The 20,247-nt window shown below is 36.2% G+C and overlaps 1 protein-coding gene across 10 annotated transcripts in view; it reads left to right on the top strand.

Annotated features, from left to right (window-relative positions):
* The window catches only part of LRRC7 (leucine rich repeat containing 7), a 491,773-nt gene that overhangs the window by 137,090 nt on the left and 334,436 nt on the right, over window positions 1-20,247 (top strand). Inside the window, exon 3 of one of the 10 annotated variants that reach the window (XM_049111804.1) lies at window positions 4,557-4,632. The exons of the other annotated variants lie outside the window; for them this stretch is intronic. Within the exon in view, the coding sequence (XP_048967761.1) occupies window position 4,632 (1 nt within the window). The 5' untranslated portion in view covers window positions 4,557-4,631. The remainder of the gene's footprint in view (window positions 1-4,556; window positions 4,633-20,247) is intronic. 10 annotated transcript variants of the gene reach the window in all.

The following is a 20,247-nucleotide window of genomic DNA, read 5'->3' as shown; positions in this document are numbered from 1 at the left end:
AGAAGTCAACTGATCTATGATGCTTTTGCTATAGACACAGCTCTGCTCAGTGTATCTCTCATTTTACTCCTCGAACCCGTGGGCCAACCTGGACATGTTCACCTCATAGTTCTTACACATGGCAGAGCTGAGACAATGTGGCCGGAGACACACAAGGCCTCTTACGGCCTAGGATCAGAACAGGTCCACCATTCCTTGCACCCATGCTGTTGACCAGAGCAAGTCACAGAGACACGCCCAACATCAGTGGTATATTCCTCCCACGGAAATATTAGGAGCAGGAAAGGAATATCTCTGAATACTAAGGTCTCCTTCGTTATTTCAATTCAGAGTGCTCAGTTTATTGCCTTCTAGGTAATTTTGTTTTTTTCTCTTTAATGATCCTTGCGTCTGTCTCACTCATGAAATTTTATATTAGACAAGAAAAAAAGAATAGACTGGATGGTATCGGAACAAATTAAACCCCAAATATCAGCAGTTCTAGCCTTGTCTATCCCTCCCTTTCCCTGGAGAGTTCAAGGGATTTAGAGAGGGGAATAAATATAGAAGGAACACAAGAGGCTTACAGTGATTTACGAGGCTCTGCCATTTTTTCTGCCTTTTTACTTGCCTTTAAAATAATATACTTGCGTGGAAGAAACTTAAAGGATCTTGGTTTGTTCATTGAAATTCAATGAAAATTTAATAAAATGTCTAAAATACCTGGGGCATCTAAGGCGCTGACTGACCACCGAGTCAGAAGCCTTCCATGAACTTCTGGAGTGTGCTCAGCGCTCCCCGACCCTGGCTCCCATAGTGAAATAAGGTCACTTTCTGTCGTCTCCTGTCTCAGATTATACTTAAATCTGCTTTCAATCTCTGCCCTTCAGTGATGAGCTCCATTAAGAGTTTATTCCTAATTTATCCAAGAGGCTACACAGGCAGGATCTGGAGGGCCTTAGTCTCATATTGGGAATTCTGTTTTGCCTTCTAGTTTCTGAAAAGCCTTCATATCTGGACTTTCAAGCCCTGTCTTTAAAGTCAAATGACCTACAATGCCACTACTAAGACACCCTTTGCTCCACCCAGATCTCACAAACCCGGTGCTGGGTGTGCGATGTCACACTCTTGGCAAGCCTCCCACTCTAATTCCTATAGGTGGACACCTGCAAGGTGTGACCACAAATTCCGATGAATTTCCTGAAGATACTGGTGACCTTCAAAAGGTCCTCACTTGCTAAGGATAGCTGTGGTGAAATTCCTCCCAACATAATGAGCAGACTATGGTTATTTAAAATTTCTCTCAACCTTGTAATTCAACCTAAATATGTTCCCTGCCATAGTTCTTACCTGGATTGATATTATGAAGTTTCTGTGATATGCAGCACCTGTATTTCATCAGCTCTGAGAGTATTATTGGCATTAAATAGTCAAAGACTATTAGTAATCAGATCACAGTAGCACTAGGAGAACATTAACCTTGAGACAGTTAAACTTCTTTAGCCAATTCAACATCTGTTTCAGAGCATTCTTGCCATTTCAAACCCTCTGAATTTTTCATTTATCCCGTAGTATTTGGAAACCTGTCTAGAATTTTAGTGTTATCAAGAATACCCACTGTGCCCTCTGGATGTGAAAGGTTAATTTTGATGGACATTTAAACACATTAGGCAATCTCATTTAGGAAATGTGAAGCTGGGATTTGTGGTGCTTGGCACCCAAATCTGGCTTATTCACTGCGTTGTCATAGCCCAAGTGCTGTACCAACACTGGTTAAATATGACAACATCTACAGAGTGATAGATGCTACATAGAAGCATGACTGAATGAGGACTTGGCCCCGGGAGGCCTTGTTTTAAATAGTAGCTTATACCTTAAGGATTTTTCATATGCACTTTCTACTTTTGAGTAACAGGTGGAAGAGGCAGGTCTCACTGGGATTACTTGCAGCTCAGGCCATCTAAAGATATGGAAAGTTTGGGAAGAAAAGGACTGTAATAAGGAGTACTACTTAGTGAGAATCAACATCCATTTAATGCATAACATGGATTTTTAGGTCATCATTTACATACAATATAGGCACTGAGTGAGGAGGTTATCCATCAAGACTGTTGACTAAAAGACTAGAAACCAGAAATACCACAAAGTAAGTGTAGCCCAAAGCAAGAAACCTTTCAAAAGACTTGCATACAATGCTTCCTTATCTTAGCTCTCCCACTAAGTCTCTTAAAATGGACTTTAACCCTGGGGGCTACATACACTAGACCCAAAGGATCAGTGATAGCACTGAAAAAAAACACTTGAAAATTATTTTTCTTTTAAGCATCTTATTTTAAGTTATTTAGTAAAAGGTTACCGTCAAGGCTGGTATGCTGGCCTCTATTATAACCAAAAGGTTCTTTTTTTTCCCCTTCAACATTGGCCTTAAAAATGTGGTTTCACCTGTTACTATGTATATTAGGTCTCTTGTAAAAGAAAAATAAAATGCTGTGTTTAAAAGAGCATGTGTCCTCCTAACAGTATTTCCCTTCCCTAGTGAGTGTTTGTCTCACTAGCCATGATGAAGCCCAATTCCAATGATTTGCAAATAACAGAAGCAAGTTTATTCATTCTTAAAATAATATCACTGTATATTATACTAAATAATATAATTGTAATATACTAATATAACTATTACAATATTATAATATAGTACACTACACTGTAATACAGTATTGTATAGCATAATATAACTATAATAATAATATTAATAATTCAGACATATTTCTTTCATTATATTGAATAGTGAATCTGCCTGAAAGTAGAGGGGCAACTTTTATTTTCAACAAAGTAGCAACAAAAGAACAGATGACAAGAATATAATAATGTATTTTTTTAAGTATATATCACTTTTTTGGGGCAGTGGAATAACATATTTAGGATTAAAATTTTACTTGTTACAGTATAACAAAATAAAAGCAAAGACTGTTCTCCTAAGAAGTGTGCTTAGCTGTTAATTTATATTACTTTGTATTATTTTTTGAAGATTATTTGTGAGACACTTAGGTTAATTATTATTGTCACTATACAGATAATGAAGTTACAGTAGATGATGATTCCAGTTTTCTAATCTAGACTCTAGACTATATTAAATGGCATTTAACCAGACTGTATCTTTGTATTCCTATGAAATTCAGGATAACATATTGCAGGCTGTAAGCATTTCATTATGTAACCTATAATGGTGCTATGTAAATCATTTTTAATTTTAGTATAAAAGTTAAAAGGCAAAGGTATTAAGAATAACCATAAAAATTGTTAATTTCTATTTCTTTTAATAATGCATTTGTAATCAGAAAATTACTTCAGCCTAAACACATGGTTTGCTAAGCTTTATTTAAGATTGTGCATTTTATACAAGTAATTACATCAATTAAATAAACATAATCTCCAGCATTTTAACTGCTATTTATATATTTTCAATACATTTTTTATTTTCCAAAATATCCTTTAGAGTCCTAACTTCAAGGAGAGATTTCTTTTAGTACCTAAGTGTTACTATGTACGTTTGGCTTTAGTAAACAGATTTTGTACATTTTCTTGGTCCTTTCATTCCAATTTTTAAATGTCTTATTAAAAAATTGCACTAAATAATATCAATAAAGCATCCCTTTATGATTCCTAAAGCATACCAGGCTCAGCCTATGTATCAAATAGATAACTTCTCTGTTCCACTGATAAATGGAGGTTTCCTATAGCCCTGACTTATACATTTAATAATTATATTGAGATTCTTGGATTTTATACATATAAAGGCTTTACATTAAGTATTCAAACAAACAATTTCAAGGTGTCATTTTCTTCTTTATTTTCCAGGTCAACCCTGGGTTGTAACATTGCAGAGTAGAAACTACAATGCTAAATAAATATGCATATCTGCATTAATCTCATTAAAGTCACTTTTAAAAAATAAACTTGATTATTACAAATGCATATGGGTATTTTAGGCTCAATTATCTTAATTGTAAAATATCAAACACATTAAGCTACGAATATACACACACCTAAGTGCCAGTGTCAAAGCACTGTGTTTTAATGACCACCGGGAATTACCAAATCAGGGTTTAAGGTGTAATAGTGAGAACATAAAATCTTATTCACCCAGAATAATTAGAGGAAAGGCAGCTCTGACCTGCAAGAACCTAAATTATGAAAATTTTTAAAAGGAATTCTGTCTTTATAACTTTAAAAAAAATAACATTTCACATTAATTACTTAGTTATTGGAAATAAAACAGGCAAGGTGGAAAATCACTATACAAAGAATTTTCCTTGCAGATACTGAATTGTTTTTAGAAGGAATATTGGACAATAGTGTCCTTTTGTTCCATACTGAATTTATATATTCACAGCTCAAATACTTAAGATGGTAGTGTTTATGAAATTATTCTAATGAGGATGTATAACCTGACAATTAGAAATACATTTGATTAAGCTCTTCACATTCCATTCTTGCTTATTATGTTCATTTAGATGCATTTGTCAATTTATAAGTACAGTTAATTAAAAATTTTTAAATTTTCTTTTTTTTTTTTAAAGGAGCCCGCTACATGAAAAAAATGCAAGTCAAAGTGGTCACAACCTAGAAGTCTGCAGAGACAGGAATAACTAGCAAGTAGATACTATGTTATTTTACTATGCTTAAATATGTAGAATTCAGTAGTATTCTGGGAACTTTACTCTATAATTACAAAATAGTCTTGTAATTTTAAATTCATATCTAGTAGTATTTGTGTTAACTATATCACATCATAAAAATAGGAAGAAAAAATGGTAACTATGGATTTCAGGAAACAAATTTTCTGTCAATAATAATGAAATGATTTTGGTCAGAAAGTGAGTTTAAAAATTATATCTTTTCAGAGGTCTTATACTTAGAGACCTAATTCAACAACACATTCCTTTCTAAAAAAAAGCATCTCCCTATACCTTGTAACACATTAAACCACTGTATAAATGTGTTAATTCCTCTCATAAACCATTAATAGGAATTATATTAAAATCATGCTTTTAAGAAATAGAATGAAATTGCATTCACTTTCGAAGGTTACATTTCAAAATTTCAAGGTGATATCAAATGAAATCTAGACACGAAGCAGGAACTTTCCATTTATCAGTACTCACTGACATTTTCAAGAAATGAAATAGGAGGTTCAATGATAAGAACATGTAATGTTTGGATGAATGGATTTTTAAAAAGATTTAAGAATGTGGGAAGGGTAAATAAGATTATTTGAATGGCAAGAAGGATCTTTGAGACTCTCATGGTTCCATATTAAAGTATTTTGGGGTTGATTTTTGCTCCCCGAATGTATCTCGGAGATTGTAACAGAATCAGAAAATGTTGAAGCTAAAAGTATTTTGGAAAGTATTTACATCAATTCTTTCATTGATATGGTTTAAGAAATGAAGTTTGTACTTAGAAACTGTACATGTCATATACTTCCATGCATACACACATGAACACATTTAGATGCACATACAGAATAATAACCATGTATTTTTTAGGATAAAAATACAGGTCTTTAACAAGATATTTATATTTTAACAGATATTTTTCAGTGGATGATGATTAAGATATGTCTGCAAATAAAAATCTATGAGAAATGATGGCAGCATCCACAATCAAAATATTTTAGAAATTATACATGTTTTTATATTTAAAATCCTACGTAGTAGAAACTTTTTAAATTATAGACATTCTTTAAAACTGTATTTCAACTGCTTAAAGAAGATTCCTAAAAAAACTTTATAAGCCAAAAGAAATTTCTTCCCTTTCAGTCTTTTTTTGAAGGACTTATAAATGACTAGTTATGGATGATAACACATTCAAACGATATCAAATAGTTATAAATTGGAACCATACATTTTCATAAGAAGATGGCTAAACAATAACTCAGTAAAACTCAGAGATAAAAAAGCATGAGTGAAAACCTAACAAATTTGGTTTATAAATTTAGACATTTTATCCTGGGATGTCATACAGTGATACACACTTAACACTGTAGGGTGTAAGAATCAAAATTCAAAATTCAGACTTTTAAAATAGTTTAGTTGGACTATCTTTGTATTAAAGGAGAGAAACTTCTAATAATTGTTTTTAGATACACGTTGGTAAGAGTCAGTGTCGGGATCAATTTTAGCTCAGAAGGAAGTGAAGAAGGCCAGAATTTGAAAGGTATTGAAGAACTTAAAAGAAGTGTTTTAAAAAGGAAAAACATCAAGAAGGCTGTTGAGGGAATCCAGGAGTGGGAGTCCAGGAGACTGGTGCTTGTGGCCACGCAGCTGGGGAATCTGGGAGTCACACTAAGGTGCTGACAGTAGCGATAAAGAGGGCTGGGATAGAAACCAACACCCGCTTCCCTGGATTCTGCGGGAACTTCGTTTGGGTGAACAGTGGCCCCATTGCTTGAGATCTGGAACTTTAAGTGTAGAGCTTCCAGTAGATGATGGTAAAATGGTGACTTGAGTTTGCAATGTGGAGTGCAGGTGCCTCCGCACAGCCGAACGGGGACACTGCAGAGTTGTCAGAAATGCACAGCTGGAGGTAGGACTAGACGGTGTCTCCCAGTAGACAAAGTGGTTGAAGCCGCCAGGATGTCATCGGGAATATTGTCATAGGTGCAATTCTTAGGATCAATATTCGATCATCAAAGATCTGTGTAGAGAAAGAGAAATCAGCCACAAAAACTGAGCAAGAGTCAGCAGTGAGAGGAAATCTGGCTTCCAGTATTTTTGTTTCACTTTTTTTTTTTTTTTTTTTAAAGAAATTGAAGAAGCAGGAAGATTCGTAGAGGTTGGCAATGTCAGATGCTGCCGGAAAGCCTGGGAGGAGGATGACTGAGGACGGAAAACTTTTAAAGATATCTCAGTTAGTCATGCAGTCAGTGGGAGCCCCTGAAGGGAGATAATCCAACTTTGGAGGCCAAACGAATTTGTGAATCCTTTTTCATATAGAGCCTTTGTTCTTTACCTTATCTCCTTCATATATCAATCCCAATAATAGATTTACGTTTTTCATATTTACCTTACATAGTTTCATATTTGTAACTCAGATTTACTTCTTTTCAGAACATCCTTATAACTCCCTGAAACTTAACGCTAATTTGAATAGCGCTAATTCAAGTTAATGTATCTTGGTTAAGGAGATTTTTACTACTGGGTGATCCTATCAAATATAGATGGCCTATTATTATTTCATGTAGTAATCTCATAAATGATTTCGCATAGTAGGCTGACAAATATCTGTTTGCCTCTGTTGCGAAAAACCCAGTCCTTCTCCTGTGTTCCTTCTTTGCTTTCTTTATTTTTGTTTTTAAGATTTTATTTATTTATTCATGAGAGACACAGAGAGAGAAAGAGGCAGAGACACAGGCAGAGGGAGAAGCAGGCCCCATGTGGGGAGCCCAACATGGGACTCGATCCCAGGACCTGGGATCACGACCTGAGCCAAAGGCAGACGCTCAACCACAGAGCCCCCCTCCCCACCCCCCAGGCACTCCCTCCTTTGCTTCACAACTGCCACACTCAAAACCATTCTGACACCAGTCTGTCTTTCATTTCTTCCTACATGTCTGTGTTTCCACTAGGGAATATTTTTTTCTCCTGCCTGAAGGACTCTTTTGCATTTCTTTTAGTGCCAATGTGCCAGAAATAAATTTTTCTCAGTTTTTATTTCTCTGAAACTTTTTATTTCATCTTTATTTCCAAACATTATTTTTGCTGGTTATAGAATTTCTTTTTCAGTGCTTCGAAGATATCACCCCATTGTGTTGTAGCTCTGTTCTTTCTCTTGGGAGTAAAGTCGTAAGTCTCACTGGTGCTTTTTTGATGACTATTTGTCTTATTGTGTAAAAGATTTTTAAAAGACTTTCAGAATGGCTTTTAAATTATGGTAAAATATGCATAACAAAATTTACCATCTTAACCATTTTTAAATGGACAGTTTAGTGTTATTCGGTATATTCCCGTTGTTACACAACCATGGCCACCAACCGTCTCCATACCTCTTTCCATATTGCAAAACTGAAAGTCTGTACTGTAAGCAGTAACTCCCTGTTCTCCTGCCCCTCTTCCAGCCCCTGCAAACCACCATTCTACTGTCTGTCTCTTGGAATTTGACTACTTTGGAGCAATCTAAGTGGAACCATATAGTATTTGTTCTTTTGAGACTGAGCATAATGTCCTTTAGTTTTGTCCGTGTTGTAGCTTGTGTCAGACTTCTCTTCTTTTAAGGTGGAATAATATTCCATTCTGTGTATAGACAATATATTGTCCATCCGTTCATCTGTTGATGGATACTTGGGTTGCTTCCATTTTTTGACGATTGAGTGTAACACTGCCACGAATACAGGTGTACATGTATCTCTTCAAATCCCAGCTTTCCTTTCTTTTGGGTATGTATACAGAAGTGGAATTTATGAATTATGTGAAAATTCTGTTTTCAGTTTTCTGAGGAGTTGCCATATTGCTTTCCATAGTAAGTACACCATTTTAAATTCCCAACAATGGAGCAAAAGCAAGCCAATTTTTTCACATCTTAGACAATACTCATTCATGTGTGTGTCTGTGTGTGTGTGTTCGATGGTCACCATCTTAATAGATATGAAATGATAATCTCATGATGATTCTGATTTCCATTTACCTAGTAATGAGTGCTTGAGCACTTTTTCATGTGCTTATTGCCCTGAATATATCTTCTTTAGATAAATGTCTATTCAAATCCTTTACCTAATTTTTAATTGAGCTATTTTTGGTTGTTCTTTATAGGCTTTTAAGATTTTCTCTTCATTTGTTTTATTTTCAGCATTTTGATTATGATACATCTGGGTGTGGTTTTCTTTCCAGTTGTTTTCTCCAGAGTTTGCAAATTTCTGGTTAGAGATTTTCACCAATCTTGGAATATTCTTTTTCTTTTTTAATTTTTATTTATTTATGATAGGCACACAGTGAGAGAGAGAGAGAGAGGCAGAGACACAGGCAGAGGGAGAAGAGCAGGCTCCATGCACCGGGAGCCCAACGTGGGATTCGATCCCGGATCTCCAGGATAGCGCCCTGGGCCAAAGGCAGGCGCTAAACCGCTGCGCCACCCAGGGATCCCCAATTTTGGAATATTCTTAGCCACATTCTTTGCAAGTAGTGTTTCAATCCCATTCTTTCTTTTTCCTCGAACTTCAGCTACATAGATCTTTTCACTGTGCACACAATTCTCTTATACTCTATTATTTTATATTCTCTTTTTTCTACTTTAATTGGATATTCTCTGTTGATCTGTCTTCCAGTTCATTATCCAGTTTTTAACATGATTTTAAATTTATTTATTGAATTTTGAATTTCAGATACTATATCTTTCAATTATAGAATATTTGATTTTTAAATAAATTTTAATAATCTAATTAGATTATCCTATTATCTAAATAAATTAGCGAAATTCTATTTATCTTCATCTGATATAGCGTGTCCATCTTTTCAACCAGTTTCTTGAACATATCAATTGTAGTTAAAGTTCTTGTCTTTAATATGTTGATCACCTATGCATCTATTTTTAGTGTCTGTTTATTCCCTTATATTTTGGTCATTATGAACCTGTTTCTTTAAGTAAGTTTTACTAAATGCCAGATGTGTAGTATGCTACATTTTAGAGTCTCCAGGTGATAATATCTTGGCAAATAAAGTAGAAAAAATATTCCACCTAATGTTTTCAGGGATGAAGATGAATAGAGTCTGGGTGCTTTAGTCTATCTCTGGTAATTTCCTGTTTATAAAGTGTAGTAACCCTCTAGAATTTTCAACTGAAATCTTGGTGTGTTTACTATGACTCTTGCCCCTTGTAAATTTATTGATAAGGCAGGACATTTTGCTTTGTATTTCAAAGATTTTTGTCTAAAATTCTAGTTTACTGTGTCATGTAATACCAAACCACACTAAATTATTCAAAGGAAAGATCAACTATACCGTTAAGTGTCTTCAGTTCTCCAGTGTTTACTTTAGGTTCTCCAGACACCCAGACCTGTTATTTGGCTTTCCCTGGTTATGGCCCTTTGATCAAACTAAACCCAGATTTTCAGACTCTTATTTTGTGCCATAGAATTGGCAAATGCTTCCAGAGAAAGGATCTTTTGATGCTCAGCTCACTTGTCTTTGGTTCTCCTCACTGTGAAAATTTAGCCCGGCTAGTTTTGTAGGTTCCTCAGCTCTCTATTTAAATGTATATATCTCTCCCAGTATCTCTCTGTAGAAGCATGATGCTGCAAAAAGAACAAAAAAACAAAAACAAAAACAAACAAAAAAAAAACCAAAAAAACAAAACAAAACACTTTTTGTATATTGTTTTGGTATATAATGGGAATTTTTGCATGTCAACTAACACGACTAATGTACTTTTTTTATTTTCATGTCTTCCACTTCTTTCTCTTAGAATCCTTTCTAAAATAGACTTTATTTTTTAGAGCAGTTTTAGGTTTGCAGAAAAATTGAGCAGACAGTACAGAGAATCCCCATATATCCGCTGACCCCACACAAGCATAGCCTTCCACACCGTCAACATCCCTTACTGGAGTGGTACATTTGTTACAATCAATATTGACATAGTATTGTCATCCAAAGTCTGTAGTTGATAGTAAGCTTCACTCTTGGTGTACATTTTATGAATTTGGACAAATGTATAATGACATTCATTATTATAGTATCATACAGAATACTTTCACCACCCTAAAAATCCTGTCTTCCATGCCTCCTAATCCCTGAAAACTGTTGACCTTTTTACTATTTCTGTAATTTTGTCTTTTCTCGGATGTCATGTAGTTGAAATCAAACAGTATGTATCCTTTCAGACTGGTTTGTTTCACTTAATAATATGCATTTAATTTTCCTCCATGTCTTTTCAAGGCTTGATAGCTTATTTTTTTCTAGCACTGAGTAATATTTCAATGTACAGACCTAGAACAATCTATCTATTCATAGTGTATTCTTTTTAACAGCTACATTAGATTCTAGAATATCTGGATGAGTTTCATTAAACAATCCTCCATTTAGGGATGATTTACTCTACTTACAATTTTTGCCTCTTAATATAATGGTATGTGAGCTAACCTGAATATATCCTCATTTATTTTCTTATGTTTCCGAGGGGATACATACCCAGGGGTTCCTGGGTGGCTCAGTCAGTTAAGCACCTGACTCTTGATTTCAGCTCAGGTCATGATTTCAGGTCATGAGATTGAGCGCTGTGTTGGGTTCCATGCTTTCTGGGAATCTGCCTGAGATTCTCTCTCTCTCTCTCTCTCTCTGTCTTCCTTTGCCCCTTCTCCCACTCACACACACTCTCTCTCTAAAATAAATAAATAAATCTGTAAAAAATTAAATAAGTATAACATTTACAAAGAAATACATACCCAGATATAAGCTTCTGGGGCATAAATATACTTTATATATGTAAATTTATATATATGTAATATATATTATATACATGTAATATTAAAGTTATTTTATTTTTATATACTATATACTTTTAAAATCACTTTACTGTGATAAGTATACATAACATAAAATGTACCATGTTTAAGTATACAGTTCACTGGCATTAAGTACTTTAGCATTATTGTACAGAAAATCACCAATATTAATATATAATGTTACATATTTCAAAAATCAAAAGCTTCTGTATGATATAAACTGAAAAATGTCTCTTCCAACTCTATCCCCAACCAATCAGTTTTCCTTTCTAGAGGGAAACTGGTTATTATCAGTTTCTTATATAAACTTCCAGAGATATTTTTCCAATATATAGGCCTATGTACATACACATACATTTTTTTTCTTTTTCCCTTAGATTATAGCATATTCAGGAACTGTTCAATACCTTTTTCCTACCTAGTGGAAAATATTGGATATAATTTCATATCTGTTTGTAAAGAATTTTCTTATTTTATTTTCATTTTATATAAACTCCTTAAGAGCACATTATGTGAATTCATATCCCTTCCAGTCTTTTGCTATCACAAACAATGCTACTCTAAGTGACCATAGGCATAGATGGTTTCGCATCTGTGCAAGCATATCATAGGAAGAGTGGAATTGTTATATACAATGTAATTCTGGTGGAATTTGTAAAATTGCTCTGCATAGAGCTTGTTCCAGTTTTTACCATTATCCATAATGTGATGCATATAACTTTCTAAATTTAATAGGCAAATATTGTACTCAAAAGCTATGATGATTTAGATTGCCATGGGTATGTAATATTCATTTTCACATTTGCCACTGAGAAATAAGTTGTAATCTCTCTTTTCTTATCTTTCTCATTCTGCTGGATATAGAGTAATATCTGAATTACTTCAGGTTGCATTTTCCTGGCTACCAGAGAGATTAAACGTTTCATATGTGTATTAGTCACATGCTCTTCTGTAATTTGTATGTTGATATTTCTTGCCTACCTTTTTATTGTGTTGGCTTTTTATTATCATTTTGTAACTGATCCTTATATATTACAAATATTGGCCCTTTTTTCTTTCAAATACATTGCAAATATTTTCCTTACCTAAAATTTGATTTTGCTAATGTTGGTTTTTGTCATTCTTTTAATGTATCAGGCAAAATACATTTTTTTCTTTTGTAGTGGAATTAACTCATTTTTGCTAGAATTCTATTACATGTAACTTATATTGGTATTTAATTCCCTAGAAACAGTTGGGTGGTTCTTATTTTTTCTTTAAAAAAAAAACATTTTATTTATTTATTCATAGAGACACAGAGAGAGAGGCAGAGACACGAGCAGAGGGAGAAGTAGGCTCCATGCAGGGAGCCTGATGAGACTTGATCCCAGGTCTCCGGGATCACGCCCTTGGGTGGAGGCGGCGCTAAACCCCCTGAGCCTCCAGGGCTGCCCCAGTTGGGTGGTTCATATAGATTATGACAGGAAGTCTGTTTTCATGAATTATTTCATTATTTTAAATCACTTGTGATTGTGAAAGAGTTTTACAATTATGGAACATTTTATATTTCATGTGCAATACAAAGACAATTTCATGCTTTTATTTATTCATGAGAGACACACAGAGAGAGGCAGAGACACAGGCAGAGGGAGAAGCAGGCTCCCTGCAGGGAGCCCGATGTGGGACTTGATCCGAGGTCTCCAGGACCATGCCCTGGGCCAAAGGCAGGTGCTCAACCACTGAGCCACTCAGGTGTCGATATAATGCTTTTGTGCAGCTATCTGAAAATGTTATTTTCTAGATAAGAGATGTCAATAAATGAAAGATAGTAAACCTCACTTGAGACTTCTGGGTTAAGAGATAAAAGTACCACAAAATGCCAGGAAGAGGAAAAAAATATTGTTTTTCAATTTTTCTGATACTAAATAAGTTGCTAAAGTTCTCTTGGGTTATAGTACTTACCTCCATGTTTTAGTGGCTAGTTCTCGTAAATTATTAGGAAGACTACTGGGAAATTAAAGCTTTTCCTTTTATCACTATTCATCTTATGTGATATTTAGAGTCCCCCATTCTTTACAAGTTACGGTGTTTGATAGGCATGAAGGATAGCAAAGTGTTATATGTCACAAAGGCCGCAGAGTCTAGTGGTTGAAGTGCACATTCTGGAGTTGAATCTAGTTTAAAACCCAGCACTACCATTTAAGACTGTATAAAATGGTTCCTTAACTTCTCCTTGCCTCTGTTTTCCTCATCTGTAAAATGGAATGTGACTGTACTTGTCTCATTAGATTGTCTAGGTGTTGTGAATGAAGCAGCAAATGAAAATGACAAAATTCATACTTTGTAAATGAGGTATTTGATCCATTCGTATAAAATACAAATTTGACTATAATATGTCTTAGTGGAGTGAATAAAAACTAAATTACAAGTATCTATGCACCATTTACTCTATCCCTCTTTTTTTAAATTTATACTCAATCAGCCAACATACAGTACATCATTGGCTTCAGATGTAGTTTTTAATAATTCATCAGTTGCTTATATTGTAATCTCTTAAATATTTATAGATTAATAAACTATAGATTATTAATTATCAAAAATATGTAAATTTGAGAACAGTATGAGAAATGGATTGGCATAAAAAAAGAACAGGACACATGGCACATCGTAAGCACATAATATACTGATATAGAAAAAAAGAGACAAATGAAAGAAACAGACAAATATAGAGAACAAACTGGTAGTTGCCAGAGGGGAGGTCAGTGAGATGATGAGTAAAATAGGTGAAGGAAATTAATTATACTTATTGTAATGAGCACTGAGTAGGGTATAGAATTATTGAGTCCTTATGCTGTACATACACATGAAATTAGTATGACATTGTATATTAGTTATACTCAAATTAATTTTTTTAAATCAATAAAAATTAAAATAAAATTAATAAAATGAAATAATTGCCTTGAGTCAGTAAGTAGAAAATCAAATTAAGCAAATTTGTTTTAAAAGAAAGTAAATAGAAAGCAGAATTTGTATTCAGAACTGATTAACCTATTCTAAACTATTTTGAAAAACAGAGCTTTTGTTTAGAGTCTGTGAAGGAGAATATAACATGGAAAATCATACCAATAAAAAAGGGTAAATTTATGTTATTTTACAGTAGGATTTATTTATTGAACCAATATTTATGGAGCATCTACTTCATGCTTAACCCTGTTCTAAGTGCTGGGTGTATAGCAGTAAACAAAACAACGAAATCTATATTGTCCTGCGTGTGTGTGTCTTGCACAAAGAAGTGATACTTTAGGCCTATGAATTTGAAAGACACAGCCTGACAATCAATCCTGACTAGGATAGAGAGAAACAGGGGATGTAAAAATCACTCAAGGGGCGGTTTCTCTGTTGAGGTGAGAAGTCAGAGGCCTATACTTGGGAATGGCAGAAAGACTTATAAAAATTATACAACTGTGTTGTTACTGAATTTCTGAAATAAAATCATTTCAATGTACTATGGGGATTTGCTATTTTTAAATAAATCCTCTTCAATTATTTTTATGAATAATCATTTATACTTTTATTCAGTTTATATCTTTGATTTCCTTAAAATGTAATAAGCCTATACTACTTAAAAAAAAAAAATCTAACCCCAAACCAACTCTAAGTAAATATCTTCTTGAAAGGGTATCAGCAGTGTTTGCTAGACAGAGAGAAATGAAAAATAATCTAATAGTGTCCATTGAAAATAACCTGAGATTGAAAACCAACTATTACAGATTACAGGTGGCATCGAGAGGGACAGAAATTTAAAATATAAGGAATGAAACTGATGTCGTGATTCTCCAAATACTCTAATTCCTGTATGTAGCTTAGATGTCTAAAGGTTAGGAAATGTTATGATAGGAAAGAAGTCCTGAAATGCTGGGGTCAGCCACAAAATAGCAATCCTAGGAGGGGAAAGCTAGAGGGAAGCAGTGAAGTTGACACAAATCGTACTTGACTGTCAAGGCCAAGATAAGCAGCGAGAGACCAAGACCAGCTGCACACCCCAGGCTCCTGGCCAGACGGGTGCTGCCCCGGGGATCCCCGTACGACCCAGCGACTTGGCTTCTGTGCCCTGAGGTGTCCCGAAGCCAAGTAAATGAGTTCCCAATGTGTCATGTCTGTCTGACTTTACTCCTAAATTTCCTGCACTGAACGAAGAGCCCTCTTCCTACCTGTAGTCTGGGTGGGCGCTTTTCAGTCGGAATTTAGAAACTGAGGGTAGTTGTTTAGAGTGTAGCTGCAACAGTAGACCTGGAGAGGACAGGAAGGGCGGGAGGGAGGCAAGATGGCATTTATCGAGTAACGTTTATGTAGTTCAAGTACATTCATACACGCCTTTTGTCACGTAGCCCTCGTGGTATCTCTCTAAGAGAGATGGGGGGCTGAGCTGTGGAGAAGTGGCTTCCACAGGCACCACGGTTACTGAGGGATAATCAGCATTACAGGCTACTTCTGCATGACTCAAAGGACCATTCTCTTTCTACTCTACTGCCAGGAAGAAAGAGTTTGCATGAGACAAATTGGTTGGAGGGAATATTGTAAAATTTTATCACCATTATAAAATTCTCTAGAGTCATAGGTTTGTGGAAGAGACATGTAACAACTCCTTAAAACAACACCAGTGGGACAATGACAATACCAGTAAGTATTGATGCATGGAATATGGTACTTCTGGTCGTAGTGCAAAGGGTCGATAGGCGGGAATCATGGTGGAGAGGTTGGAAGAATGTCTCTCCGGAGCGAGCATGCGATATCTAGGGAACAATACCTAGAGCATTTTTGAAATTCAGGGCAGGGATTGGAGTTAAATATTTGGATTCAGAAGGTTTTACTATGAGGATAGGAACCAAAGCCAGGGGTATGGATGAGATTTCCCAAGAAAAAGTACAAAGCAAGAGGGTGACTGAAAGCAAAAATTGGGTTAAAACCAAAACCCAAAGTGAAAAGCATTTAGAGAGGTAGGAAGAGGACGAAGGTAAAGCAGATTCACGGAAGCAAGAGCTGAAAGAGTGCTCAGGGGCAAAGAAATGATCAAGAGTTAGATAAAAACTGCCAAGATGTCTAAGGGATCGTGGAATCTGGTGGTTGAGATATTGGAAACAGGCTCCGAGGTAGAGAAGGATTACTGGGGAGCGGGGGGTAGAGAGAAACAGCAGAAGCCACGGAGCCCTGTGTATCCCCGGGCCTGGGCTAGCCGTCCGGAGTCCTGCCAACGGGAGACAAGGAGGCTGGGGTATCCCAGGAGCACAACCTGGGCGAGATAATTGACTCCAGTGGAAGGCCCGGCCAGAGAGGGGCCCACCGGTGAGCCCTGACCAGGCCTCCCTGCAGCCGGGAGGACGAATGGGTCCATCCAGGGGCGGAGGGCGGCCCTTCACCGCACCCCAGAAGAGACTGAGGGAGCAAGTAGGAAGGGCTAAGCATCTGTTTTCAACAGGTTGCCATAAGAGATCTACTGTGGCAGCCACTCGTCTCTTCCACCTTCTTCTCCACCACCACCATCTTGCCAGCTCAGTCCTATACCACCAGGTTTTCCTAGAGAGATGCTTCCTTTACCCACCTCGCCTGCAGCTAGGGAGCTGTATCTTCTCTCGGTTCTCCACGCTCACCCCAAGTAGACCTGGCCTCTAGCATGGGGCCCAAGGAAGCTAAGGGGATTCCTGTAGGTGCCTCCGTCAATCTGTGCCATGTGAAAAATCACCCTATTTTACCAAGTTGCTTTTCCTAGATCAACTGCCATCACAAGGGAGGTCTTCCATGGAAGCTTCCAAGCTAAGGAATGTAGAAATTACAGGGCGAGACTTGATGTATCACTACAGGGCTCCGACCGTATTGAAGAGTCTGGGTTTACATAGATCATGGAGGGTTCTACATTTCCTTAGAAGACACTAAATAAACAGACCATACAATTATAAATATGAACTCTTGCTATAATTTCATGCTCATGAATATAGAAAAGGTTAAATAAGAGCCGTTCATCATTTTGATGATTATTAATTTACGGCAGCCCTGAATGTAAGGAGAGGGTAAAAATAGTTCCCAGGAGGAATTTGAATCAACATGTGTTGTATCATTATGTCAACCACTTTTGAATCATCCCTGCACCTTATGTTCTTGTAGGCGCTTGTGCAGTATCAACTACCTCTGGCGGTCACCTAAGATACGTATTTACTGGCAGTTTTATTACTTTACTCAGAATCGGTAGGGCCATATTTTTGTTCTCTTTAAATTAGAATAGTTTAATATGTATGATGTATTGACTTGGATTTCTTTTTTTTTTTTTTTTTTTTTTTTGGCGGGGGCAACTGTGAAGTTCTAATATATTAAATTACCATTTAATAAATAACACCCCCCCACACACCACCAAAAACAAACAGAAAAAGAAAAAAAAAATCCAACCAGAATCATGTACGGTTTCACGAAGTTCTAACTAGAGACTGTTTGAAAAGGTGGATTTGTTCTTCCTTTGAAAATACCATATAAACACCACAAAAAAAAAAAAAAATCCATCCCATCTGTCAAATTGCCTGGAGAATGCACTTAACAAGGGATGAAGCTGCATGTTCAAGGCATAAAATATGCAGCAAGGGAAAGAAGGATAAAGCCACCCTGCGGTTCACTGGCTTCACCCACTGTGCGCGGCTCTCCTTGTGAGCAGGACAGATTGGGGAGCTCCTGCTACATCAAATCCCCGCCACTGCAGAGAGTAGGAAAATTGGAAAGAGAACACTGGACTGCAGATTCCAGCTCCTTCCATGACCATTAGCCCAGGAAATCATGAACGTTAATAACACTTCCTTCATTTTATGGGAGCACATCTACTTTTTCTACGGGGGAGGGGGGGAAACCCCACAACTTTTATTTGCCATCAAGGAATTTGACACATGAAAGGAGTAAACTTAGATTTTCAGCTTTGCAGCTACGCCCGGGGGACAGGAGCACACTGTTTACAATATGCTTTATAAGCTAAATCATGGCAGTTGCACAAGTTCACGATTGTTTTTCCAAAACGTGGATGCATCGCGAGAAAATAAGACATGTTTGGAGGACGGAAACATAAAGTAAAATGCACCTGACTTAATTCTCCAACAAAAAAGATAAGACTAAGTATTTAGACACCCTTTTCCAAGGCAGATTTTTACTTGGATTAGAATTCTTGAAAAGTGTTCACCTTCCTGTCAAATGACACATTGGAAAACTGTATCTGTTGGTTTTTTTTTTTTTTAAGATTTTATTTATTTATTCATGAGACACACAGAGGGAGGCAGAGACACAGGCAGAGGGAGAAGCAGGTTCCATGCAGGGAGCCCAATCCGGGACTCGATCCTGGGACTCTGGGGTCATGCCCTGGGCCGAAGGCGGACGCTCTACTGGTAAGCCACCCATGAATCCCTGGAAAATTGTTTCTAGAACAAAATGTTCAAAGCTAAAGTCCCTGAGAGTGGTCTCCATCTATGAATATCATCAAATCTTCCTAAAAATTCTCTTGGTAAATTTTGAAGACAAGAGAATATGACATCAAATGTTCATGGCAGTTTGCAAGCAATACAATTATGAAATAGGAGCCACACTCTTAAAAGGTCTTGCTTATTAGAAGTAAGAAGTTATTGTTTGATATTTCAAGGTAAAATGTGAAAATGTCCTTCATACTCTTACTAGGTTTCCTCACTTTACAGAAAAATTAACATTTTTACTGCTAACTCGTTAATTTCAGTTTAAAAAAAAAAAAAACGCTAGGCAAAGAACTTTATTTGATTTCTTTTATCCAAACTATGAAACTAGTCTTCAAGCCACTGAATGCCTAGAAAATACAATAAAATAGAAAACCAGTCTTTCAATTAAAAATGTATTACAGTTTGCAAAAATAATTCCAATGTAGGGACGCCTCGGGGCTCAGTGGGTTAATAAGCACCTGCCTTCAGCTCAGGTCATGATCCCAGGGTCCTGGGCTGGAGCTCCACACTGGGCTCCCTGCTCAGCGGGGGGTCTGCTTCTCCCTCTGCTCGTTCTCTCTCTCTCTCAAATAAATAAATAAAAGTTTTAAAAAATAGTTAAAACTTAGTTGTAATAATACTTAGCTAATTTTAAAATATTGACTTTCTTTGGAAAGGTCTGGATCATACTTCAGGAAAAAGAGGATTTTTTTTTTTTTAAGAGAGAAAGCACGTGTTCCTATGTGCACACACAGGTGGGGCAGTGGGACACAGAGCAGGGGGAGAAGGAGAGAGAGAATCTCAAGCCAACCCCGCGCTGGGTGCGGAGCCCTGTGCTGGGCTGGATCCCAAGACCTTGAGATCATGACCTGAGCCAAAACCAAGAGTCAGAGGCTTAACCAACTGAACCACCCAGGACCCCCAAGAGGAGTTTTTTTTTTTTAATAAAAGAAATGTTTATGTTTTATAAAGGAAAATAGATTTTTGAAGGTTGTTTATAGTTCTAAAAAAACTGGACAGTGTTGCACAATCTAATGAAAAATAGGAAACACATATGTGGCTGATTGTCCAAAAGAAGACACATACAATTAAGAATAAAATATGCAATCCCTGAAAAATCCCAAAAGTTCTAGTCAATAAAAAAAAAAAGTCCACTTAAAAACTTAAAAACAAAGTATCTAAATATGTTGCCCAAATTCAGGAACTGTGAAACCGCAGTTATTTTAAAACTCTGTATGTTAACATTCTGTTTTGAGGGAATGAAATAAAGATTGCTTCATATTGAGAAATAGGGACAATAATCTAGACAAAAATGAGACTTCAGTA

The sequence above is a fragment of the Canis lupus genome, chromosome 6 (assembly GCF_003254725.2).
Source record: "Canis lupus dingo isolate Sandy chromosome 6, ASM325472v2, whole genome shotgun sequence".
Classification (NCBI taxonomy): Eukaryota; Metazoa; Chordata; class Mammalia; order Carnivora; family Canidae; genus Canis; species Canis lupus.
Note: the sequence above shows the minus strand (reverse complement) of the source record. Positions and strands in the feature narration are given on the sequence as shown.